The 26,634-nt window shown below is 41.8% G+C and overlaps 3 protein-coding genes and 1 pseudogene across 4 annotated transcripts; all 4 read left to right on the forward strand.

Moving 5' to 3' along the window:
• The first annotated feature begins 380 nt into the window (after positions 1–380).
• On the forward strand, positions 381–4,430 carry LOC128753783 (TBC1 domain family member 24-like). The gene is made up of 11 exons (XM_053855857.1): positions 381–632; positions 752–921; positions 1,001–1,262; positions 1,348–1,461; positions 1,594–2,010; positions 2,086–2,325; positions 2,392–2,547; positions 3,125–3,188; positions 3,283–3,381; positions 3,586–3,850; positions 3,912–4,430. Exons 1-11 carry the CDS (start codon positions 466–468, stop codon positions 4,088–4,090), a joined length of 2,133 nt encoding a protein of 710 aa, XP_053711832.1. The 5' UTR covers positions 381–465; the 3' UTR covers positions 4,091–4,430.
• Positions 4,431–5,027: 597 nt separating this feature from the next.
• Positions 5,028–11,148, forward strand: LOC128754351 (cilia- and flagella-associated protein 206-like; annotated as a pseudogene).
• A 2,922-nt stretch (positions 11,149–14,070) lies between these two features.
• Positions 14,071–19,144, forward strand: LOC128754310 (zinc finger protein 501-like). 2 transcript variants are annotated; one of them, XM_053856834.1, is made up of 4 exons: positions 14,085–14,213; positions 14,566–14,758; positions 14,926–14,983; positions 17,294–19,144. In XM_053856834.1, exons 3-4 carry the CDS (start codon positions 14,935–14,937, stop codon positions 18,415–18,417), a joined length of 1,173 nt encoding a protein of 390 aa, XP_053712809.1. In that variant the 5' UTR covers positions 14,085–14,213; positions 14,566–14,758; positions 14,926–14,934; the 3' UTR covers positions 18,418–19,144. The 2 variants fall into 2 exon arrangements, with proteins under 2 accessions (XP_053712808.1, XP_053712809.1); XM_053856833.1 differs by lacking the exon at positions 14,566–14,758 and having other exon boundaries at positions 14,071–14,213.
• Positions 19,145–19,737: 593 nt separating this feature from the next.
• Positions 19,738–26,558, forward strand: LOC128754341 (cilia- and flagella-associated protein 52-like). The gene is made up of 14 exons (XM_053856883.1): positions 19,738–19,828; positions 20,206–20,405; positions 20,988–21,124; positions 21,399–21,527; positions 21,607–21,706; positions 22,624–22,740; positions 22,808–22,908; positions 22,994–23,164; positions 23,572–23,720; positions 23,798–23,943; positions 25,050–25,201; positions 25,526–25,628; positions 26,015–26,126; positions 26,295–26,558. Exons 1-14 carry the CDS (start codon positions 19,768–19,770, stop codon positions 26,486–26,488), a joined length of 1,872 nt encoding a protein of 623 aa, XP_053712858.1. The 5' UTR covers positions 19,738–19,767; the 3' UTR covers positions 26,489–26,558.
• Positions 26,559–26,634: the final 76 nt, after the last annotated feature.

The raw sequence follows: 26,634 nt of genomic DNA on the forward strand, positions 1-26,634 counted from the left end.
TATTTTGCTGAGTACTACTGAGAATGCAGAGTTTTCTGAAAAACACTTGTGTCTTGCAAATATTCCTCATGACCTTACAATGTTTTCATTTGAAACTATTGAACAGTTTTGGCAAGTTTAATCATAACTTGGTTATGTATCATTCCGGTGATAATGGGACCTTGTTACACTTGAAACTTGAAAATGAATATTAATTCAATGTGAATCATCAGAATTTAGAATCACCATTGGTGGTTTGATGTGTCTTATATGTAACTGTGACTGTATATTTCCATTATCTTATGTACAGTTCTCATGTATAACAGTGTAAACTCAAAGGAACCTTTGCCTTTCACTGTCTGTAAACACCAAACAGGAGACACACCCACTGCTTGAGTCACACCGTGCTGTCCACAAACATATAAAGTCCTCAGTCTGCAACGGGAACGTTTTAGTGACCAGCTTGGTTCAAGAATCATTTCCCAGATGATCAACGTTTTAGGAACAGTTGAGTTCTCCCATGACTTGGACATGACGCCAGTAGCAGGAGGACGCAGCAGACAGAGGTCCCACTCCTACTATAATGCCGAAGACGTTAAGAATTATGGTTTGCAGACACAGACCAAGGATCCAATTCTAAGACCTCGCTCCAGGTACGTACCAATCAAAAGCACAAGATTGTACAGTAAGGTTTTATATGGATGTTAATGTGACGTTGAGATTTGGTTCGATCGGTTAAATAAGTTCATCTAACACAGGATGTGTTCTTCAGGTCTTTCTACAGTTACGAAACATCAGAGGATTACTCTGACTTTGATGCAGGCAACTTCACAAGTTCAAATCCGTCAGGTCAAAAGGTGAACTCCACTTTGCAGAATCAGGCGTCCAGAAAAGAAAGGAAAACAAAACAAAAAAAGAACTCACCCTCAAGAGAACTAGATGGTGATCATATTTTTTATATATATAATTCCGCCCCTTAAAGTCGTAAATAACGTGACTCAAGCGTCATTTCCTCCTGTAGGCAGTAGAGGCAGCCTGAAGTCAGTATCCATGATGACTATTTCGGAGTCGGACAACTGGGAGATCTGCTCCAGCTCAGGGATGAAGTACGGCCAGTTTGTCGACTGGGAGAAGATCGACCCTGAAGCTGCTATGAGATATCAGGAGATTCTACAGAGTGGCCATCATCAACTGAAATCTATGGCCCGTAAAGGATTCTGGGCTACGCCACATACACTGCGAGCCAAAGCTTACTACCATATCATCCATGGGATTCACTCCAGGTAATGTTCTGCGTGATCTTCAAGGACACCTGATGAAGGATGAGAGTCGTGTATTTCAACATGAAATGCTTCAAATCTCCTGCAGCGCTGTGACTCCGGAGAGAGATGTCTACTATGAACTGTCCAAAAGGCTTTTTGGGGAGAAAAAACTAAGCTCACATCCGGTCCCGGACTACATGGAGGCCGGTGAAATACCCAGGTAAACATTTGCCATAGTAACCTCCTTTTAGAGCTGGACCATGATTGAAATTTAGGGTTCCCTTCTGTCATGACTCCACTTGTGATATAGGAAGAAATATGGATAATATCTTCCAAATTCCTGCTATTCCAGGTACTGTCTTAACAAAGCTGGTCTAAACTCCGCCAAAAAGATCCTCCTCTCTCTTGGCAACTACTTCCCCGACATGAACTTCTGCCCCATCCTCCCAGCTCTGGTCTCCCTCATTTTGCACTTCAGCCAAGATGAAGCCGAGTGCTTCCACAGCGTTTCAAGACTTATCTGTTTCAAAGACCCGAACAAGCGTTACATTGACCAGACCTTTCTTACGTACCGCGCTTCCTGCATGACCTTCGGAGACCTTGCCAACAGGTGCTGCAGGGGTATCCGCAAACTGATCGCCAGCTCGCACCAAAATCTTTTTGAGTTTTACTCCGACTGGATCATGTGGATATTTGCGGAGCTGCCTTTTACGTATGCCATCCGAGTGCTTGATGTGTATCTGCTGGAGGGCTACAAGGTTCTTTACAGGTGAGTGAGACGTCATCCATCTTGACTGCTCTGCTCAAAATACCTGCCATCTGATCATTTACTTGACCCCTGCAGGGTTGCCTTGGCTTTGTTAAGTCTCTACAAAGTATCCGTGTCTTCACGTGTGGCAGACGTACAAGACTTCCGAACAGACATGATACGATTCGTGCAGAATGTTGCCCGCCACTGTTCAGCGGAGACTCTTCTAGAGAAGGCCTTCATGATCCCAATGGCCACCAGGCAGGAGCTCAACCTTCTGTTTAACGCCAATAGGAGTTCGCTCATGCAAAAAGGAGTCAGTAGCCACCAGAAGAGGTGTGTCATAGATTTTTATTTATTATTTGTAGAAAATAAATTCTGATTTGTGTCTTCATTCTAAAGGCAGTCAGTGGACTCGGTTGACTTCAACAACTTCAGTTCCACGGTTGTGACTGGCACAGAGATGAGAGTGGTCTGGGCGTGGATACCTGAGCGCTTTGCCCTCTTCAGTCCCATCAAGATCTTCAGCAAAGCCGAGCATGGAGGGTGTCTGGCGTCGTACGTGTCTTGATGTGTCTTCCCACCTTCGATTACATTTCGCTCATTTTTAAAAAATTCTTTAAATCCATTGTAACAAGGAGGTTTCTTACAATCCCTGAAAGCAACTGACAACCCACCTCCTAACGGGTATTCAATGTCTGATTTAACAAATGTAGTTGCTGAGCTTTTGTGCCGTAACGCCACAAGACTCTTTTGTCCAAAAGAGGGCGCTCTTTCGTCTGTGATCCAATTCAGCCATTTTGAGAAGAGCTTGTTTCACATGTCAGTGAAGTGGATCTTTCACTGTTTCACTGATGTGAGTCACAATACACAAGTCTTGACCACAAACAGAATGTGGGTTATGAAAAGAAAGCGCACTCACAAAGCTGCTTACGTAACTTCTGTCAGCAAGTTTAGACTGTCAACATGTTTACTTGAAGTCAGGTGACGTGGTTGGTCATGAACGATTGTGAGTTCCAGAGTAACCTCATTTCCAGTCGAAATTATTCTCAGTCAACCTGAAGGTCATGTGGATTGCCCTGTGCTCATCTTCTTGTGGTAAACGTATCATTTAATAACGCATTCTTTTGTGCAGGTTTTACTCCCACGTGGAGGGACATGAACCTGCAGTAGTAGTTGTGAAAACTACTGATGAAGAGGTACACAACTTATTCCAAAAAAATATGGCTTGGCTCAGCATTATATTTTTTTTCAACAGTGACTAAAGCGAACATTATTTTTTTCTGCACACAGGTGTTTGGTGCCTTCATATCGACTGATCTGAGCGAAAGACACAAGCATGACAGTGAAGAGCTGCAATATTTTGGAACCGGGGAATGTTTTGTTTTCACGGTAAGTTGAAGTTTTATACATGTCGCACGCCTTTCTGATGAGAAACAGTGGATGATGCCATTCATAAATCGCTCTCTCATTTTCATTACATTATAAATCTAGCATTATCAACCATACATCTCTGTACGTAAGGGTGTACAGGAAAAAATAAAAGAAATAGAAAGACATATTTTAACTTGTCAAAAATGACTGTCTCTATTTCAGCTGCGACCCAGTATGGAGCGCTATCAGCAAGCAATGGTAAACATCATGACAAGAGGAGCTTCGCCGCAGCAAGTCAACGGCAGCAGCTGCCAAACTACTGGGGCCACTCTGACATGTCCGGCCGGGACCCCTCAAAACCCCAGCTACCTGACAATCCCATTCACTGGCCCTGCAGAGGAAATTCTGACAGCCAAACAGCCAAAGAGAACTAAAGAACAGAGGGCATCCAAGTTCATAGCCGGAGATGACCGGCAGCTTCTCATTGGTGCGTATTAAGAAGAACGATTCAGGCTTCAAAGCTAACATCATGAAATGTGTTGTTGCAGGTGGTGACGGTGGCTGTGCGCTGTGCTTGCATGAAGATCTGGAGGCAGGATACAGTCAACAATGCAGCACGTTTAAAAATACCCCTCTCTGCAAGGGGCCCTTTAAGATCCAGGCTGTGGAAGTTTGGGGCATCCAGAATTCTATTTCACTGTCACAATGTCTCTCCACGCAAAATTAAGCAGCCATTCCATTTCAATCTAGCATTGCCAGCTTCTTCTTTGTTAAAACAGTGAGACCTAAAGTTTCAGATTAAATCCTATTTATTTCTTTGTAAGCATATTTAATGGGATTTTGCTTGTATTTTCTTTTTTATTCATGCGAAACTGCTGTTTTGACTTGCACCCAACAAGGCTTACAATGACAATGATCCTGTTTCTTGTTTAACAAAATTTGTCACATTTTTCAACTCATCCATTTGCACTACATTGTAAGTAATGTATTCCTGAGAAAAGATTTGATCAAAGTCTCACATCACCTTTGTATTTAAATAAAACAAGCATTGAAGCATAAAATCGTTATTATTATTATTCTCTTCTGAGTTTCTGTTTCATCATCTCTGCCTGTTATGATTGGTCAAGGTCAGCTCCTGTACATGCGGAGGTGTGTGTGTTAAGTCTTGCTTTGTATTCAACTATTGGGGAAAAATACACCCAACACTGTCAAACTCTTTAACTCCAAATTTTTTACTTTGCATTCCATAAATAATCCATAAATAAAGCACCCATAACAAAAACAAACCTAAATAAAGCCTTTTTGAGTTGAAACTAGCAAGAAGGGATTTGATTTTAAAATTGTATATTTAGTACTAGGCAGTTATGATTAGCGAAGAAGTGGAATTAAAGATTTAATGGGGAAAAAATGGAATAAAACTATTACAACATTATAGAAGTGTGGGGAAATGTATCTTTTCAGAAATTAACAGTCAAACACCACACACCTGACCCAAATATGACGTGATTCTGTTGGGACAAAAATGTCCCCATCAGGATCAGGGTTAAATCAACTTTGAATTTGTCACATGCTTCGTTTTGTAACCGTGTCTTCATCACTTCCTGTCTTCACAATGGGCCTTGATGCCCTTGTTTGCTCATGTCTTTGTTAGTACTGTATCTACTGGACAATGTATGCACGTTTCATCAAAGAGTATAAAACCACTGCAGCCTGATTGAATTGGGAGAAACAGTCACCTTCAAATTTCACAATTGGCGAACAGTTGTGGTCGGTGGATGGGGCCATCACTCGCCAAAATGGTGAGGAAATGTTCTGTGCCTTTCAAAAACATACTGTAGCAGTGACATGAGAAGCTTTATCAGTGGGTTCAGATCAAGGTCAGATATGTGGCCATGGAGCTTCTTGCTCCAAAGTGACCTAGATTGTTACATAGCAACTATGTCTTTGTGAGTGTAAATGTTCAAGTTGTGTGTCTGAATAGCACAAAAATGTAGGGATTACTGTGCACTTGCTGTACTTTGCTTGTGTCACTGTCCCGGCTTCGCTCTTCAACGAAACTCTTGCTTAGCTTTCTTTCAAGACTAGAGGTTCTTTATGTTGAAATTGAAATATATATATATTTATTTCATTTTATATATATATATATTTAAAATGTATATAATAATAATTACAAATTATTGGAGAAAGAAAAGTTGAATTTTTTTTAAAGTAGGACTTGAGAGGTTGACGTTGTCGCTGTTCTTTTCCATTAACTGGAGAAAATTGCTCCTACACTGAATCCATCTCTGGACACCATCAAAATGCAGATCAATTTCACAAGGAACTACAGAACCCGACGTGAGTCACCGTCCGTCCACACTTCAGTCCTAACAGTGGTAACGTGGTCATACACTTCATCTGTGTTCTCTATCTGAGCAGGTGACTTCTTGGCAGCGATCTGTGAAGCAAGAGAGTCCAGAGTGAGACCAGTGGGCTCAGATATCGCTGAAAGCAAAGCCAAAAGCAGCCAGGAGTTGTACGCTCTTTACCATCAAATCATCACCTACATCCTGCTGAGCTCTGGGGTGGACTCACCGTCAGATCACATGGTACAAGAGGTTGCAGGTAACTTGTACCACAGGGCTGCAGCGTGAGATGAAAGCACTGATGCTAACTGAACATTGCACAGAAGGCTTGCATTTTCCTCACACTCAACCAAAAACAGGAAGTAGTATCTAGTGCGATGTGGCTTGACGATTTGAAGTGAGACACAACAGAAAAATACAAATAGAATTATTATCAAATATTATAATATATACAGATATTGCAGACCTCTGCTACGCTCATTTTCTGCTCATTTTCATCCATATGCATTTGTTTTAGAAATCTTATTAAATGAAATTTGATGTCACTAAATGGACAGCAGGTGGCAGTAGCGTTCAGAAGTCTTTTAGCTCCCTCTGGAAAGAGAGTGATGAGTCCTTCAAATGATTTATGGATGCAGATCAGCACCAAAATGTAATAAACTATACCTCCTCCCATAATCGAACATTTACTCCAAATTTTATTTGACTGTGTCACTTATTTTTTTTACAATGGTTAACTGGTTGTTTTCAATTGAATCACAGCCACTATGTGCCCATTGACAGGTCTCAGTCACACCCAAGCCTAACGCTTCCTTCTCTCACAGCTGCCTTGGACAGCATCTTCCCCGCAGCCAACATGGGCAAATTCATGAAGCTTTTGAGGAGTGAGAAGGAGCGGCATCTGAAGGAGCTGGCCATGGTGGTCACGGGGGTCTGGCTCTTCAACAGAGTCTGCGGGCAGGCTGATGAGGATGCCAGCATTCGGGCGATAAGTATGAACCAAGCAGCTTGACACTCTTTATCCCCCTGAAATGTTGGTTTATGGTCATACATCTAGTGTGTCTGTTTGGGTGAATAACAGATGTGAGTAGGCTCCACATTCAGGTTCAAATGAGACCCAGATATTGAAAAGATTATACGTCAGATTTTCTAGTATTTTAATGCAGCATGCACATTCTGTACTGTTATTTTTTTTCATGGTCAGTCACTTGTTCCTCACTGTGAATCCCGGGTTGCAGTTCCTTCCTGCCTCCAGAATCCTCCAAGAGTCACATGTGAAGAGATTGAGGAGGAGCTGAACACTTGCCAGGCTCTGGTGTGGAAATACACTGCAGTGTTGGAGAAGTTAGTGCACAGTGAGGATGTGAAGGGCCTGTCTGAAGGTGGCGCTGCTCCTCTGCTGTTACTCAAACAGGCTCTTTACAACGCCAGACAGTATGAGGGCTTCCTCAAGCTGCTGCTGGTGAGCTACTCCAGCCTGCTGTCGATGATGAGGTTATGTTTTCTTACGATGAACACTTGTGACCTGAACAACTGAGAACAGGACGTGATGATTCAACCATAACAAAACAGCTTGTTTCTTTAGACTGATGCCCAAGTCAGTGAAAAACGTGTCATGAACCTCCAGTCTGAGCTGTCATCACACCTGACGCTGCTGATAGAAGCTGTCCAGTCAAAGGAGCGCCTGCTATCGGGGGCTGTTTTTGTGAGTTGAGCCTTCTTTGCAATGGTCTTATTTTACACACCTTCAACCTTTGGAATCTGTTTCAATACAGCTGTTCTTAAAGAAGCTGTCAAAGCTCTGGTCTGAACTTCAGGAGGAGGCAGAGATGGTCAACACACCTGGGGAGGTCATGCTGGGGCTGCAGCCCTTCCTGTCCTCTGAGGCCCAGATCTTCTCAGGGGCTGACTTTGACAAGCTGCTGGGAGGCTCTGTGGTTAAGACAGACGCTGAGAGAATGACAGAAAGCACAGGTGTGTTTCAGTTTTCAGGTTGGACTTGAGAGATGACGTCCACAGCACGACTGAGCCGCATCACACAGCACTGGCCCCTACTGGTTTACCACTAGCGTACCACATAGTATTGTGGCGTTTTGGGGAAGGCGGAGTTGAGGGGTTTCCCCCAGCATGCTTTGCAGTGGTCTGTTTTGGTGTTGTGGGTGACATTGGGTGTGTTTACTACAAGTTGTTTGCTGCATGTTTGCTGTTCTCTGTGTTGGGATTGACTGTTCTCTTATGAAGTGGCTTTCCATCCTGTAGTCACGTGGAGAGACGGGAGACATGCTGAAAATTGTCTGGAAAGCCATCTTCAACCAGATTTTAAGCATCGTGGGGGAGACTTAAATGGCATGTGGTCCAACAACTAAGTCTAACTACAATTTGTAGTAACCTGTTGGTAGTGACAATCCATTCATATTTCGTACTGCATCACGTTTAGTACATGTAAACCTATTCTAAGTTCTCTTGCATGAGGTTCCCTAAGCAGGGATCAAAGGGCATAGGTTGGAGGATGTTGGAAAAAAATATTTTTTTGCTAAATCATTGCAAAAAAAAAGTGAAATGTTGACATGAACTGCAAATGATAACTGAAGGTGGTAATATTGTCTTCTTTTGTTCAGACCTATACATGTTGTATTAGCCTTAAATCGACACATTTGTGTGGTTGTATTCTACTGTTGGGTTCGAGTTGCCAGTCAGTGTCACCGTTATTTTGGGGGTTGTGGACTGAAAAGTTTGGGAAACCCTGATGTACTCAGCTGCGCTTCCCGTCACACCTCCAGTAGTGGTTCACTCAACAGTGGTGGTCTGAGCTGGACAATCTCTCAACACCTCCATGATACAAATTTGTGCCAAGGAAGACCCCGGTGCACTGCAGAGGTCATGTGGTACAATGCGCCTCAACATCAACCCTCAAGCTGATGTTGGCTATAAAAGCATTTACAGGCGAGACATACGCCTGTAAGTGAATTATTTGTAGGATAATATGTTTTGTAAAATGGACATAGGTACTTGATAAAACTGCTTTTCAAGCTTTACAAAGTACATTCATCCAAGAGCAGAAACAATTCAGAATACTGCCTTGTTTCACAAGCTCTGCTTGCCAAGTTGCTTCCCCATAGGATGAGACTTGAATTAATGTTACAGCTGACTGCATTGATCCAGAGGAGATGGAGAACCAGGACTGGCTCCTGCCTGGAAGGACAGAAGGTTTCAATGAGCTGCCACTGCAGTATAATGGATTCTGTGGCTACACGCTGGTAAAAACTGGTGGTCTTCTACTTCCAGGTGGGAATCATTCTGCACACAGCTGTCTTAACTCGATAACAATGACTGGTCTGATTTCGATGTGCAGGGAATCCACTTATTGGGCTCCTCAGACATAAGGGGAAGTTCTACAGTTTCTCTTCCAAAGAAGCTGCACTGAGCTTCTCCTGCATGCCGGATTACTTCGTTTCAATGGTGGAAGAAGAAAGCAAACGCTACCCAGAACTGATCAGACTCTTCAAACTCCACGAACAGTTCGTGAGCACCTATTCAGAGGTGAGTCCGCAGCCTTCTTAAAGTCAAGGTCAAGGTCAATTTATCTATATAGCACATTTCCACAGCAATGACCAAAAAGGAAGTTTACAATTACAAATACAGAAGAAACAGGACTAAAAGAGGGATATGATTAAAAAAAATAATAAAGAACACAAAATGGTGAAAACGCAATCCAATAAAAACAACTAAAAAATGATGCTCTGTGTATAAAATGCATCTGTACAATGTAACTTTTTATTTGTATTGAAGCTTCTTGTTACACTGCCACCGACAGTTTTGGAATGTCCTGTCTGCAAACATACATGGGTTTTCGTGAAAGCAATGTTTTCAGCTCAGAACTATTTTTTGAAAACGGAGAGGGTGAAATGTCCGCTTCTGAAAATAGCAAATATTTCAACTTTACCACATAGATGGAACCAGGAGGGTTATGAAGTCTCGCAGGTGGGTGTCACTATCTATGAAATGAAACAAAGGCCGGACACAACAGTAAACACAAAATCAACTTTATCATCTGCTGCCATTTTTTGGACCACAAAGTATACGTACAATGTGATAGACGTGTGACGTGAACTTTTTTTTCTTCAAATTTGTCACATTTCCTTAAATGTTTACTTTCACTTGTTGTGAACTTTCTTGTAAGAATGGATGGATAGAAAGTCTGTTAAAATAAAAGCATACACACAAACAGAAGATGAATAGCAGGATAGGAATAACTAACTACAATAAAATCACAAAAATAAAATGGATTTGTGGTCAAACAGATGAGGACTTAAGTCTACGACTTGGACTCGAGTCACTTTTAAGTTGCACCTATCAGCGACTTGAGTCTTGACTTGGACTTGAGAACAAAAGACACTGAACTGATTCTTACACAATGTTTCAGCCTCCTTCTAGTCTGACCAGCGGTTGCACTTCACAAAGGACTGTTTCTACCAGATTTCAGCTAAAATGCAGTTTCATCCTTCCAGCTTCGAACCAGTTTGGATGCTCGGCCCAAATGTGAGGTCAGCACACAGACCGACACGGAACCCATGGAGACGTTCTCTGATCAGTCAGTTGAGTGGAATGAATGGGAGCTGCGACGGGAAGCTGTTAAACTGGTGTGTCTCAATGCCACGACTGTGTTCTGAATTCCACTTGGATTTTTGTTTCAAATTACTCTGGCTTTATTGTAGACTGACCTTCGCACTGCAGTGACCCACTCGGCCCAGACCAACATGAGCCATGTCAGAATAGAGAACTCGACACAAACTTGGCTCCCGAAGGACGATGCCAGACCAGGACAGATGGCGAGAGCATCGTGCCCAGGCCTCATGTCTATGTGGGTGGCCTGAGAGGAAAGAGAGAAGGAGGAATGGGGACAATAAAACTGACCAGAGCTGTGGATGAATGAATGAAGCGCACCCCTTCCACCTCTGTGGAGAATAAGCCCAACTCAGCAAATACATACATCTATTGGCACAGATGTCATTTTAACAACATCCGGTCTTGAGCTGAATTGCCTTTCTCTCGCTTGCTGTCTTTCATTTCTGTTGCTGAGTTTTCAGTTCCTGGACCTTCATCTTCTTATATTCAGTTACTTCAGCCGCTGAGTCAGCGCTCTCCTCCAGTACTGCCCCTTCTTCATCCACGTTATGGCGAGCATCAGCGTTGACTAGCTCCGGCGACAGTCATATTCTTTGCTCTCACCTTCCTCTTAATGTTATTGTCCTTGTTTGTTTTCGCTACCTTGTTGCTCCCTTGTGGTTGATAAACTTCACACTCTGCTTTTTGGTCATATGTCACCCCTGAAAACTGTAAACTGAAAAATGCATTACACGACTAATATGTGATTTTAATTTCACTTTTAAGGCTTTAACTCCAGCTCTGGCCACAAGTAAAACAATCAATAAAAAATCAATAAATGCTTTTTTATGTTGTCTTTGGTTTTGTTTTTTGTTCTTCTTGTATTGCAGGGTGGTGAGGATTTTTCCCTTCCAACAAATCCAACATTGGGTGACACATATATATATATATATATATATATATATATATATATATATATATATATATATATAGAGAGAGAGAGAGAGAGAGAGAGAGAGAGAGAGATTAAATGTATTTTTTTGATTATTAAATGTAAAGCTATTCTAAGTACAAAGTTTTTATGAAGTTTTAAGGTCCCTGGTCAGTATGTATTGACCACAATAATAATAATAATAATTAAGAATAAAAGTATATTCACTGAGATTCAGTGATTTATTCAATTCTCAACAGCATTCAACGCGAAGGTGTTAGAAACATGCTGCAGTGGTTTGGTTTCTAGCACCTGGAATACATTTATAATAAAGTTATATTGCAATTATGAGGCACCTCTGTTGTCAAAAAAAAACAATTTACTGATTGCTGTGTTTTCTTTTTGTATGTGCCTGTTTTTAGACAGAAAGTGAAATATCTTTTGGCGGGTCCTTGTAGCGGGTGCAGTCAGGCAAGCCGGAGGTCACCACACATTCTGACCTGAGTCCCTGTCTTCTCACGGTGTCCGACTCCTCGCAGATGCTCCAGTCTTCCATGCAGACAGTCAACCAGTTATTGTTGACCGTTGCAATGAACGTTCCCACCGTGCCAACAATGTTGGAGATAACAGTGCCAACCATAACTACGATGTCATGACTCAGCTGACCTTGATGCTGCTCTGCTGCTTTGACCACCTTCACTGGACCATCTGATGGAATTATTGGCCACCGTCGTTCTTCAGCAGGCGGTAGCTTGTCAGTCATCAGTATCCTGAATAGTTTCAACCTCTTATTTGTTATTTTATATCTCATCAGTTAACAACGTGCTTCCTTGCTTCATGTTGTTCACCTCCAGAGGTGGCAAAACTGACTTCATCATACAAATGCCAGGGTGTTCACCTGAACAACAACCTGGACTGGTCTCAACACACGGATTTTTCTGTTCTTGCTGAGGAGGCTGCGGTCCTTTGGGGTGGAGGGAACGCTCCTGAGGACCTTCTATGACTCTGTGGCAGGCTGATCCACACTCATGTATGAAGGAGAGATTTCAATGCACCTTTCTGCCAAGTGCTGTCAGATTGTACCACAGTGTAACCTGATGGGAATAATGGTGCATTTTTCTCACAGTTATTACAGTTTATTTTTGTCATTATATTTGCTTGTAATATTAGGGGTTTTTATTTATTGTCTTGTGTTTGATAATTTGTGACTTCACTCAGGGTTTTTGTTTTAGCTCTGTGTTTTTATATCTGGTGATGCTTTGTGAATGTCTTTGATGTTTGTTGTGTATCTTTAATGTCTTTGATTCTTCGTGGTGATTAATTCCTGGCCGCGGTGACACATTGAATTTCCCCACTGTGGGACAAATAAAGGACATCTGACCTAATCCAATAATATGGACTTAAAAAGAGTAATTAGAAAATGTATATATAAATTGTCATAAACACACACACACTGGTTATGTGTTACATTACAACTATATTGACAGTTGACTAGTCATCTTGTCAGCATATGATGCGTACAGGTTGATAAAAATGCAACTCGTCGAATGATGGCGTTGTAAGTAGTTAACAGTAACATTTTATTTGCTCCAAATGTGGCCTCAATACTTTGTTGCGCTGATGGTCCCAGAGCCTGATCTGAGAGCAACTAATCCATTTGTCAATTATTGTATCAGAAATATCCAATATCAGAAATGTTTCAACAGTTTAAGGTTGTGGGCCTTAAAAAATGAGTGCGTGTGCATGTGACCCTTTTGATTTTAAGGGATTGGATTAATTGTAGTTGCTTTTCAATGTGTGTTACCTCAGTGACTGTGAATTGAGAGCCATAAAAGGAGGACCAAGTCTCCTGTGACCCCCGTTTCCATACGGGGGTGGTCAATGTGGATATGGTTGAGGACTATAAATATCTTGGGGTCTTCATAGACAATAAACCGGACTGGACTCGGAACACTGAGGCCCTTTACAAAAAAGGACAGAGTCGTCTCTATTTCTTGTGGAGGCGCAGGTCCTTCAACATCTGCGAGACAATGCTGAGAATGTTTTATGAGTAAGTGGTGTCCAGTGCAATTCTGTTCGCTATGGTTTGCTGGGGCAGCAGATTAACGGTGCCGGACACGAACAGACTCAACAGACTCATACGCTTCCGGTTCTTTCTTCCTGTGGCAATGAAAACGTACAATTCATCTCTGAAAAAAAATCACAGTGAAGGATTCTTGCACATGGTTCACATGGTTTCTAAGCTCTTCAGAATAGCTTTTTTGCACTTTATAATATTATTTATTTTTAATTTATTGTGATATGTTGAGTACAGAGCATGATACGAACATAATTTCCCCTGGGATTAATAAATATATTCTTCTGATTTCTGATTCTGATTCTGATGAAAGTGATACATGACACGTTTCACGGCGTTCAGATAAACATGGAGAGTAAATCTAAAACCGCACATCCCATCACAGAGTGACAAATGTATGTTCATCACATTTTGATTGCAAGAGTACATGCAAGGCTTCATTTAAGTCCGGAGTGAATAGGAATTTGCAAACCATTAATATGATAAACACATGGTTGTCAATTGACCCTGAAACAAACTAATCCACTGTACGATTACTGTACTTACTATTGTATTACCGTAGTACACACTTGTTCGGTCAGACCCCAAACTGTGTGTGAAATATACGATCAAAGAAATTGATTTTGCAAGAATAATCATCTCCATTTCGATGATCAAAAGCGTTTTTTCGTTCACAGTAAATGTAGGTAACATAATGTAACACTGTTTTACGTAGCTTACGCCGAGCATTTGAACGCGTCACGCGAGCAGCACCCTGGGGCATCAGAGCCAGTCTGCTCGTCCAGCCATGTATTTTCTCCTTTAAACACAATATATTTCGCAACACTACACGATATATCTGGCGTTGGTGTGGTATCTGAAGTAACTAGTCGTAAACCGCGATTGCAAACAGGTATGCATTGTTTTTTATGACACAAACTAACCTAATTATTGCGTGTTAGCATTAGCCATTAGCTTTATTTACCAGCTCGTTTCGCCAGAATTTGGGTGTCAAATTCACCTCTTCTGCACATCTGTCTTTGTGAAACGGTCGCGGCGGGAGGTAGATACAACAGCTAGGACGTCAGATAAGGTTATTTAGTATATTAACGCGAACAAACAGAGGTGGCTTCTCTTTTGTTTGGTTTTGCATGTCTTAGAATCAGCCATTCGGTTGTGTCGAGTTGGCAACAATTTGCACAATTCACTGTATGTACGTTTAAATGGGACACGTGTCTGTGTGATACATTTCATTTTTGTTGCAGTGAGACAGGCCTCGGCGATTTGCCTCGCCCCATTGAGCGCAACTGCGAATCATAAGCAAGTTATGATCATGGTCGTATTACATTCTTGTGTCTGCAGCGTTCACCTTTCGTCAGAGCGAACTTCTCAACCGATGGTTTCTAATCCATGAAATGTTCTTGGTCTTAATGTTCAACCAGTATTCGATGCACCCAGGTAATGCAGAGAAATGTTTTGCGCAACCAAACGTTATTATGGTGTCGGTGTGCAGTGCTTCGCCGAGCTAGACGACTTTGGAACAGTGGCATGGTTGTCTTGTGTTTGTTGTACTGGAACGATACGAACAAACATGTTTGACCTTGAGTTTGTGTGTGTCCTCGCAGACTGTAGTCATGGGACCAGAAACAGAACCCGAATTTAAAACGGAGCCCAAGGAAGAATGTAAGTGTTTGTCTATTAGATGTGGCTTCACTTAATATATATCAATAGTCATGTTAGTTTATCTGCACACACAGATTTGTGGGATTTAAGCAAAACTTTATTGCCTCAGATCACTCAAACGGAACAGTGGCGCAACCCACTTTTGCTGTGAAATGTTATGTTTTATGAATCAGTGTGACCAGGGTTGGGTGGTACGACAATTTTATTTTGTTTGTATAGGTTTTGTAATAAATTTGATCACTGTTTTTTTCCCCATACACGAGTGTGTGGTGTAAGAGAATTATCACTTGGTCTCGCCCTGGTCCTCGGCCTCGACTCAGTCTCTGGCCCCTAACTGTCTTGGTGTTGGACTGTCTGTGGTCTCAACTACCACACTACCGTTCTAGCGTGTAGTCTCCTGAATCTGTAGCACAAAGTTCTCTCTAAGGTTTCTCCTGTCTGCACCTGACCCACTTCCTAATCTGGCTCCCATCATTCACTTAGGCAGGATTGTCCATGACATTTCCGCTCTGGACATTGCTTGGTCTGTGAGTTCCCATGATAACAATGGAAAAAATTATGTAGGTGAAAATAACCACCAATTTTCTGCAGGTATACACTAATACAGGGGTAACTCACAAAGGCTCTGCAGTGGGTGCACAGATTTGTGCCAACCAAACAAGCACACATTGGTTAACCAAGCAGGGCCAGCTGAAACAACGGATTCCAGTCTTCAGACACCTGATTGGTGAAAAGTAGGGATGGGTATATAACATATCGTACACGATTTACCGCCAAACACAAACTCCATGATGACAATTCTGCATCTCACGATAATGCCTCACTCGCAGCATTGCACTTTCATGTGAACATGACGCGGCGTGCTGTCCAGTTCCGTGGCGTTTGACAGCCGACACCGGTGTGTGACAGTTGTGGAGCGTGTGGTGGACTTTTGTTCACGATAGTAGTTTTAAACTTATTTCTTCTGCTATATAGAATGGGTCAACCTATGAATGAAGTTCAAAAGTACTTAGTTTCATTACCATAGCATCCTTATCTTCTTTTGGCTTTAGACTATGTCAGCCTCCTGTACGTTGACATATTTCAATGGCCGTCGTCGCACCCGTCCTCTTCATGCCCTCATTTGTCACCTTTTTTGTCTTCTACTTGTTTCTCTTCTCCTTTTACCCGACCCCTCGAGCAGGACAGTTCCTCTCACAATCTAACCAGTGTAAAATAACTAAATTCTCCATTGAGGGAAGACTGTAGGTGATGTGATCTAGTCTACAAATTGCTGGCGTCTGATGAACGTTTTTTCACTAGGTTAATATATTAGCAACTTGGATTTAACATTCTAATGACATACACCAAACAAAAGTATTGTCTGTTCCTGCTGTTCATATCTCTCTGCTCGTGTGGTGTGCGTGTATAGACAGTAGGGGGCGTTCCAAGCTCACGAGTTGAGCGAATTGCTTGAGACTAAACCAGGGGTTCTGAACCTTTCTGATCTCGGGGCCCACCTGTCCCTGAACAAATGGACCCGGGGCCCATTCAGTAGAACTGATTCATTACTTTTGATTTCATTTGTGATCAATAACCATATTTCATCTACTTACAGGTAAAACAAACCAAAACCTTGAGAAATGACACGACACCATGTGATCATTGCAAATATGTTTGCCATAGAAAAGTCCAACCAGCTGCAGAACCAGGTGCAAGTCATATTCATCAAATTTACTAAAGAAAAAAATACACTTGATGCAAACTGTTGAGATCTGAATACAATAAAACCGTGTCTAAATATCATAAAGTAAAAAAAGAATATATTTTGTTTAAACTCCAAAGAAAATACAAGTAAATGTAATTGAAAGTATCGCCATAAATAATGTTATTCATTTTTAAAACTGCTTCAACAGGTGCTTTCATGAACAGTTGGGGGCACCATCACTTTCTTAATCATCGTTTCTTTTCAAGAACTTCTCTGTAGTTGTTTAGATTTGCAGCTAAAACAAGAAAACTTTTAGTGAGCCCTCTAGGGGGCGCTCACGGCCCAACCGTGGGCCTCAGCCCTAAGGTTAAGAATCACTGATCTAAACTGTACATCGTGGCAGGTGTCACAGCTTGTCCTATAGAGTTCCTTTCACTCTCACTGCCTTTCTTCTGTGACAGCCGTCTCCACCCGTGACTCCTCTCCTCCACCATCCCTGCCCGTTACAATCCAGTATTGTCCTGAACCATCCATATTATCAACCCATAAACGTGTAACACACTAGTAGGAACATTGTGATTGAAACATGACTGACTGACTGTTCTTTTGTGGTTGCTCTGCAGACATAGACCAGGTGAATGACAACGCTGAAGAAGAGTCTGATTCAGGTACCACCGATGACTCAAGCGACTACGACCCTACGCCCCGGGAGCCAGAGATAGGTCGCATATTCCGGTGTTACCCCTGCCCCGTCTGTGGGAAAATCTTTGACCGGCCATCCAAATTGGAGAGACATAAACCGATACACTCAAAGATGCCAAAGACACGCCATCAGTGCAAAGATTGCGACAAGAGTTTTACACAGCTGGAGAAGTTGCTTCGCCACCAAAACACCCACAACAGGACTAACCAGCACCCGTGTCCAGACTGTGGTAAAGTGTTCGACAGGCCGTCCAAGTTGGAGAGGCACAGACGCACGCACGCCAAAGGACCAAAGGTACCTCATCAGTGTTCCTACTGCGACAAATCTTTCAAGAAACTGCACAAACTGATCCGACACGAGCGGGTTCATACTGGGGAGAAGCCATTCACCTGCTCCGTCTGTGGGAAGGGCTTTGCTGAGGCGGGCCACTGCAAGACGCATCAGATGATTCACGAGGATCAGCCGGTGAAACCTCACAAATGCAGCGACTGTGGCTTGGGTTTCTTCAAGGCGTCGGAGCTCCGGCGCCACGTACGCTCTCACACAGGTGAGAAGCCGTTCAAGTGTACCGTGTGTGAAAGCTGCTTCTCCCGCTCCGAAGGACTGAAGAGACATATGAGGAGCCACACCGGGGAGCGACCGTTCAAGTGCGTCATTTGCAGCAAAGGATTCTTTTCCCGCCGAGATATGAACATTCATAGATTGATCCATTCCGGGGAGAAACCGCACCTCTGTCCTGTGTGCGGGAAAGGCTTCTCGCAACTGGGCAACATGAAGGAGCACGAGCGACACGTACACATCAAATCTGATAATTTTCCCTGCGAAGAGTGCGGAGCCAGCTTCACACGGTACAGATCACTGCTGAAGCACCAGCGGATACACACGGGTGAGAAACCCTATCTGTGCCTGACGTGTGGTCAGAGGTTCTCCTGGAGTCATTGTCTCAATCGTCACATGAGGACACACACCGAGCAGCAGGTGCCAATGAACTTGTCTCAAGATCCTCTTAGCTGTGAAGCCACCACTGAGAAGAGCCAGAGTTGAACATATGTCCGAGGGTCATGGAAGCACATCATGTAAGATTTCTACATGGTGACTTGTTTTGATGATTGGTATCAAAGATATTTTTGTTTAATCATTTAGATTCACTTTTCCAAATCCTCTTTTGGACCACTAATAACAGGGACTGATCACTTCAGACATGGACATGTTCTCGCCAAGAATCATCAGAAAAAGTTGCTTTTTATCAGCGCACTTTCCTCAATGCTTTGACTTTAAAGGACATTTATTCCCTGCATGTGTAAATAACCCACCTGCAGACAGGTGACATGAGACCTGCTTCCATTCAAGTGTATACTGTATTACTATTCAGATTTGTAACAAAATCATTTACGCTACAAATACGACTGTGCAAGGTAATGATGCGGCGGGAGGGAATATTTAATCGCTTTATCAAGACTATTATTTCATATATGTTTATACCTTTTGTGTTCTTAACCCAAATTGTTTGGACTTCTGAAGTTCGGTTAAGTGTCTTCAAACAACAGAGCTGACCAGTGTGCTCTTCTTGTTCGCACTGCTTTTACTGTTATTTCATACAACAAGGGTGCTTCATTGTTGGGGTGTTTGCATCTCTGAAGTGCATGTCATAATGAACCCCCATTCCTCATTTATTCTTCACATTTCAATTCCACATACTTTCATACTGTTTTACTGTACTGATTGCTTCATTCACGTGACTGTAACTGGTGTTGAAATATACATTAAAAAGTTCTGCTGATACATTATTTTTAAGTGAATTACATTACTTTAAATTTTATTTTCTCGGTAAAAGGGTGAGAGTATTGAACTATCCAAATGATAATTTAGATTATGAGTATTGGGCTGACAAAACTCCATTTCTGTTCAACCGCTGCTTCCTAGGGAGATATATGGGGGACACCCTGGAAAGGTCGCCACTCCGACGCTGGCTACATACACAGTATCTCGTCTCTCACAGGTTGTCCACTATTGCTTTACTTTCAGAGTCCAGTAGGTGGCGCTCCCAGCTCAATGATCCTCACGTAAATTACGGTACTAATATACTTTCGCGGAAGCTTATTAGTATAAACAACACTGAATAACACTTGTGTCACTGTTACTTTTAGTTGACGTTTGTTGAATCCATTGTTGCTCAAGGTTTAAGCCTCCAATGATGTGACATGAACTTAAATCGCTTGAGATCAAAGTGTCTGCTGAATGACCTGTATGGAATGTAATAATGAAAATGAAAGCGTTATCGGACAATGAAAGGCAGCACCGACTGATCAAAGCTTGGGTGAATAAGAAAAGAAAGGAGCAGCTGTAGAAGCAGTACAAGCGACACACAAGTGGAACATATACTCATGAAGCGTCATGTCAATTGACACTCAGGGCATTTTAAATCTTGAACTGGAATCTGCTTTAGGATTCAACGGTAAATCGGTCAACGGATGCGTTTGTTTGAGAAACATGTTGTTTGAATCGGAATAAATAAATAATATTGGGTTGAGAATCTTCGATATGAATGCATGATTCACGAGAAGGCAGAAGTGAAAAAATAGCAAAAATTAAACACTAATTATATAAGAATAAAGTCCCAAGTTCTCTCTTTTCCAAGCTTGCTAGAAAAGGATCGCAGCAGTTTTAAAGTGCCAGAACTGGTCTTACACCAAGGTATCCTGCAAGGGTCATGACAAGTGTAAGGGCATGGTTACTGTGAGCCTTGTAGGGTTTGGAAACCCCAAAATAGACCTCAATAAACTGCACTTCAATTGGGTAACTGTTGACTACACAAATTCTTCATTTCTGTAGGTTATGTGCTTTCTGGTCTCTGGCTTCACCCCGACAAGCAGAACCTGGTCTACCCTCTGGGAAACACAGTGGTTATCAAGAGGCTCAGTGATGGCAAACAGGAGTTCCTTCATGGACACACGGACAACATATCCTGCCTCTCTGTGTCCAGAAGTGGGAAATATATCGCCTCTGGTCAGGTCTTCGTCATGAACAGCAAGGTACTGCCGACTGAGGTCAATGGCGGGAGTCTGTTTTTCTAGTTTCAGGAGCGATAGCTGGGTATTTGTTGAATATGTCACCTCACTGTCTTAGGGCTTCCTTGGTTGTATCTTCCAGTTAGACCATTGTTAATGATTGAACTCAGCCTAACTGTGGTTCTTCGTGATGGTGTAGTGATGAAGATAAATGGAGGAATCTTGGAGAAGAAAGTGCTTGAACGCAACACTTTCCTGCTGTTGTAACTCAAGAGTCTCTCATTTACTCTGTCATTGTATAGTGTGCTCCCCTCTGTTTATTTATTTGCATCAGACATTCTGGTTTCCTGGTTTCCCACAGTCCACAAGTGTAAAGCGGTTTCAGTGGCTCTACATGTGCCTCACACCCCAGGTAGCTGGGATATGCTCCCAACTCCCAATAGACTAGAAGCTCATGCAAAAATGTCGACTGACCTGCTTTCTATCTATACCCACCTTCCTTCAAGCCTTTCATCGCAGAGACCATTGTTAGGATTTAAATATGCACCACTTGTGCTTCCTTCTGTTTGAGCCTTGGCCGATTTTGGATATGCTTTGGTTCGCCAGGCTCCCCTGTTTGTCTGGGACTACGCTCAGCGAGCCGCCCATGGGAATTTCCAGCATCACAAAGGGAAGGTGGAGGCGTTGGCCTTCTCCCCCAGTGAAACGTACCTGGCTTCTCTCGGGGGTCTGGATGATGGCAGGTATTCGGTAGATCGGTGTCAAGTCAGAGAAAAAGCATTTCTAGTTTTGCAGCGTAAAAGGTTTATGAAGGTAAAATAGCTTTAAACTATGAAAACCCATCAGCTTCTGTTGACTATTAGTCCAGTCCTTCTCTTGCTAATGGAGTTCTTCTCCCCGTAGCCTTGTATATCATGTCTAGATTCTAAATCAAAGTCCAGACACTGCAGTTGAGTATTGAGATGAACATGAAAGACCCCACTCCTAATGCCCGGCCGTATCTCTGTGATTCCCCAGCATCGTGATTTGGGACCTGAAAACAAAGCAAGCCATCAGCGGGGGTCCGGCGTCCGCCGGCCGAGTCGGCCAGTCCTTCACTGTGCGTTTCTCCAACACGAATGAAAACATTTTCATATCGGCCGGTTGGTGAGTTGTTAGGAAATCTGAGTCGAAAACAAGCTGCGTATTGTGAGTATTGTTGCCTTTGAATTCTGTTTTTGTGCAGTGAAACATTGCGGGTCTGGGAGTTGGACCTGTCCAACAAGAAGATTATCCCGACCGAGTGTAAGACGGACAAGTTGAAAAGGATAATGACATGTGTTGAGGTATTTCATCTCTGTGATTTATTAGCTTGTTTGCAAAGAAGAATGTGTTTTGTTTTGTAAAAACTCCATAATTCCCCTTGTTTTGATTCTCTCTATTGTCAGATCTATTCACTTACAACACATTTCAAACTTTTACATTCCTTAATCATTTTCCATTTGTTTCCTTTTCTCACCCAGAGCACTATGTGTTTTTGTTCCCTGTTTTTTTTTTCTTTTTTATATTGAGCTGTTTTTCAGAAAGGCCATCATAAAATATGGTACATGGTGAAAGAGTCTAGTTGCAACACAACAGAGAATGGACTAGTCACGACTATCTTAGTGATCAGTTGAAAATAAAATAAAATAAAATAAATATGTGTTGTTACTAGTAATTACTAATGGAAAATACAATAAAATACTGTGATACTTTATTGCATGGTATTGTACCTGTATTTTTGCTACATACTTGTTTGTCTAACATCATCTTGATATTTATGTGGGCTGTATCAATATTTAGTACATAGATACTTGGAAAAGCTTCTGCATTTGTGAGGCATTTGATACTAACATTTTCTTTCTGTACACTGGAGTTATTTTGTTGATGAGTGAAAATTTCCTCTGTTGCACTGTGAAATTTAATAATAATAAACTCAGTTTCATGCACATCATATTGTACTGCTTTATCGAATTGCTCAGCCGCAAAAGGGAGGATTGCTCTCTCCGGGTAAGGAATGAGTCCCTGCCTCAAGTGGAGAAGTTTTAGTATCTTGGGGTCTTGTTCTCAAGTGGGGGGGTAAGGGAGTTGGAGATTGGTCGGTGAATTGGCGCTGCAGGGCCCGTATTGCAGTCGTTGTACCGCAAAGCTCTGGATTGTTTTGGTCTTAAAAATCCAAGTTGAACAGTCACTCCCTTCAATAATGGCATCATTTTCTACCTAGATCTCAAAGGACGATAAACACATCTATTGTGGTACAACAACTGGCGACATCATGAAAGTCAACATGGATAGGAGGCACATGAGCCATTACGGTCCAACCAAGACCAAATACCACATGGTACATGGAGCCAATCATACTGCTCTGTGTTCATTTGATCAGAGTTCCACTATCTTTTCTTGTTCAGGGAGTCACAGCCTTGAAGCTTCTGGAGTCAGGCGAGCTGCTCGTAGGATGTGGATCCGGTGCTTTTGTTCTTTGTTCTGCAGATGACTTCAAAGTTCTCAAGTAGGGACCTCCACCATATACTGCTTTAGACGGACGTCTATCTCAATAACTGCATTTACTGTTCGCTCAAATTGTGACTCTGCAGAAAACTCCAGCTGGATAAAAAGGTGACCTCCATCACGGCGAGAGGGAACGATGAGAAGTACTTTCTCGGCACGGAGGCGTCACACCTGTATCACTTCAGTTTGGATGACTTTAATGCTGACCTCTTGAGCTCCTGCCACAACAGAGCTGTGACCGATGTTGCCATGCCATGGTGAGTAAATTACAAGGCCAGGCATATACATATATATATATATATATATATATATATATATATATATATATATATATATATATATATATATATATATGTGTGTGTGTGTGTGTGTTGTGTATTACTATTTGAATTGAAGTACAAGTCAGTCACTTCTTCGGTCTCTAGTTTCTGTTTTCCCTCATTTCCCTGTCTGTTTTTCTGGCCCCCCAAAAAATAAAAAATAAAATGCTTTTATATTTACATGTTTTATCACTAAGATTTTCACCGCTTTAAAAGGTCTTACAATACCAAATGAAACACAGATAACATTTTTAAGAATATAATGGATGTAATTCCCTGTTCTTCTCCTTGTTTTCCAATATTTACGTTACTATTTCTCTAGAGCACATTTTCATGTGTTTCAGCGAAAAACCGGAGATATTTGCGACCTGCTCCGAGGGAGACATCCGGTTATGGCACACCAAGAGCCCCATAGAGCGGCTTCGAATCACTGTGCCCAACGTCTTCTGTAACGCCCTGGAGTTCATGAGGGATTCCCAAAGCATCATCAGTGGTAGGAACGTCTCTAAAACTGTTTAATATAAGTGTCTGATTTTTTTTTTTTTTTCCGAATTGTCTACATTTTTGCAGCGTGGAATGATGGCAAGATCCGAGCATTTTGTCCCCGCAAAGGAAACTTATTGTTCACCATTCATAATGCACATAGCATGGGTGTGACAGCCATCGCTGGAACAAGTGACTCCAGGAGGATCATCAGTGGTGGAGGAGAAGGCCAGGTAGACTTGTAGGTCATGTGACATCACTGATCAGACAGATGGCTTTGTTTTCTTTCTTAGCCATTTTATTGTTTTTCCTCCTGCATTGCTCCTAATAGGTCGCAATGGCATTATTTTAGTCGAAGTAATGGTCATTTTACAGTATTTTTGTCAATCAAAATAAATAAAAGATATAGTAAAGTGCCTTTCTATCGTAGATGTTTTTCTGCTACTATTCACTGCTTAAAAAGATCTTCCAATATTTTTTGTTTATTCTTGTAGATACAGTGTATATGAAATGAGATAACATAATTACATTATAGGCACTCATGCGGTGATGACGTTTTTGACCATATTGTGCACCGGCATCTTAGACACACCCACTAAATGGAAGAGGGAAAATAGATCTTGTTCAAACTTAATATAAGACCTTATAATATGATAAGGTCTATAAGCCACGGGTGCAGTGGTGCTGTCTGCGCTGTAGAAAGGTCAGTGCACCCAGCTTAAAAATACATGAGCATCACTTCTAAACTAGTTTTGAAAACAGGGTCCAGCATCGAGACTGACTCATGAAACAAACAGGGCAATGTTCTGAACTTGAATCATGAACTCCTCACATCTTTTATTTACATTAAAGTGCTTTAAATGAGCCGTTTTTGCCGATGTGTTCGAAGTTCCGACACCACAGCTGGTCTCAGCTGCTTCCTCTCTTCTCTGGCTCTCCAGGAGATCGGCTCTGTTAGTGGAGCTGCAGACACACGGCCGAAAACAATGCATTTTGAGTGCTTTAAGGCAAATAAAACACCTGTGATTTCATCAGTTTGATGTAAAAAGGCTCAATTTATGGTCTGTAAACATCCTGTTTAGCCTGTAAACTTCCAGAAATTAGCCCCGTCCTTGAATAATTTATTTTCTCCTTATTTATACAATTTTATCAGCAAATTTAAAGTTAGATCTAAGCCATATATTCAGGTATCTTTTTTTGCTTTTGGCCCCTCTCAAGAGTCACAGTATATAATATATGATCCACCTCAAAAACCATGGTCAAAAACAGTGGTGTTAAAGCCCCCAGGCTTGTTACATATGATATAACTGTGTAATCTGCATCTTATTTGACCCCAAAGATTTGTGTCTGGGTACTGACACAGAACAACCACAAGCTTCTGCAGTTCATGAAGGAGCATAAGGCGTCGGTGAACTGCATCAAAATCAGAAGTGACGACAAAGAGTGCGTCTCAGTCAGCTCTGATCGTACCTGCTTAATCTGGGATTTAGTGTGAGTACTGCCCACTTCTCTATACATTCTTTCTCTTCATATATATATATATATATATATATATATATATATATATATATATATATATATATATATATATATATATATATATATATATATATATATATATATATATGACTTTTGCAAATATTTATGTATCTTTTTGATGTGTTATCATTCTACTTTAATACATTTATTTCTGCATCTCACTATAATGTTGGCGATAGCATCATGTTATCACAGACTTTTCTTCTAGAAAGGGGGATTATGTCCTGCATGACAGATTAGAAATGAACTGTATGAACTGTAGTCATTCCTTTCTAGGCGATTTGTGAGTCTCCAGCTAGTCACCGCCAACTCAGTGTTTCAGACGCTGTGCTACCACCCCGAGGAATTCCAGATCATTATCAGCGGCAGCAACGGAAAGGTATTTGATTTGGATTCATTTCCTGATCATGGAAATTCGGTGGGATTTCCCCACGGTTGGACAAATAAAAGATCAGTCAGCATCAGTTAAATAGTTGCATAAAATATCGAACAACACTACAAGACAGAACACAACGAATCATTCTAAAAATATATAATTATTATTATATTATTTAAAAATGTGTCAAACGTCCAGGTGGTGTGAAATAGAAATAGAAAACAGGCGTGAGGGCTGACGCGGCACTTGACTGCAGTCTACAGCTACAGTCTGATGTCATGTGTTACCTGTATTAGCTGTGCAGGTCGTATATGAATACATACAATTCTCTGTGGAGTTGTGTATCTTTACACGACCAACTTAAACTTGAATACAAACTTCTCATCCAGGTGACTTTTTGGGACTTAACTGTGACCACGACGGTCAGAGAAATGATGGTGACGCAGGCCGGAGCCATCTATGGCATGGATATCACCAAAGATGGAAAATACTTCGTCACAGGTGAATACATGTGAACATTGGGCTCCATATTATTATTATCAAATCATAACTGACACGTTTATTTCCGTGACGGTTCAATTTATTTATAAAAGAGGCAGATTTGCGTTATGTTTTCTTTTGAAGTCAAATGAAGAACGTCTTTTTTGTCTGCACTTTTCAATTCGCCAGGTGGAGATGATAAATTGGTGAAGGTTTGGGATTACATCGCAGGATCTATATCCCACGTAGGGATTGCGCATGGGGGCAGCATCACCAGTGTCAAAATCTGTTCGAGAAGCCGAACCCTGATCAGCACCAGTGCAGATGGAGGTATTCTCCGCTGGAAGTTCCCGTATGCCCCGCCTCCACCTGAACAGTTCTAGTTCCAGAACAGTTCCTTTTTTTTTTTTTTTTTTAAATCGTTGTGTATGCAATAAAACAACTTCTACTGTCTCTGCCAATCTTTGGTTTTCATTTTCTGTCATTACAAAGTTCAGTGAACTCAGTGAAAGTACAAGGAGGACGAGGA

This window comes from Synchiropus splendidus, chromosome 2 (assembly GCF_027744825.2).
Source record: "Synchiropus splendidus isolate RoL2022-P1 chromosome 2, RoL_Sspl_1.0, whole genome shotgun sequence".
Taxonomy (NCBI): domain Eukaryota; kingdom Metazoa; phylum Chordata; class Actinopteri; order Syngnathiformes; family Callionymidae; genus Synchiropus; species Synchiropus splendidus.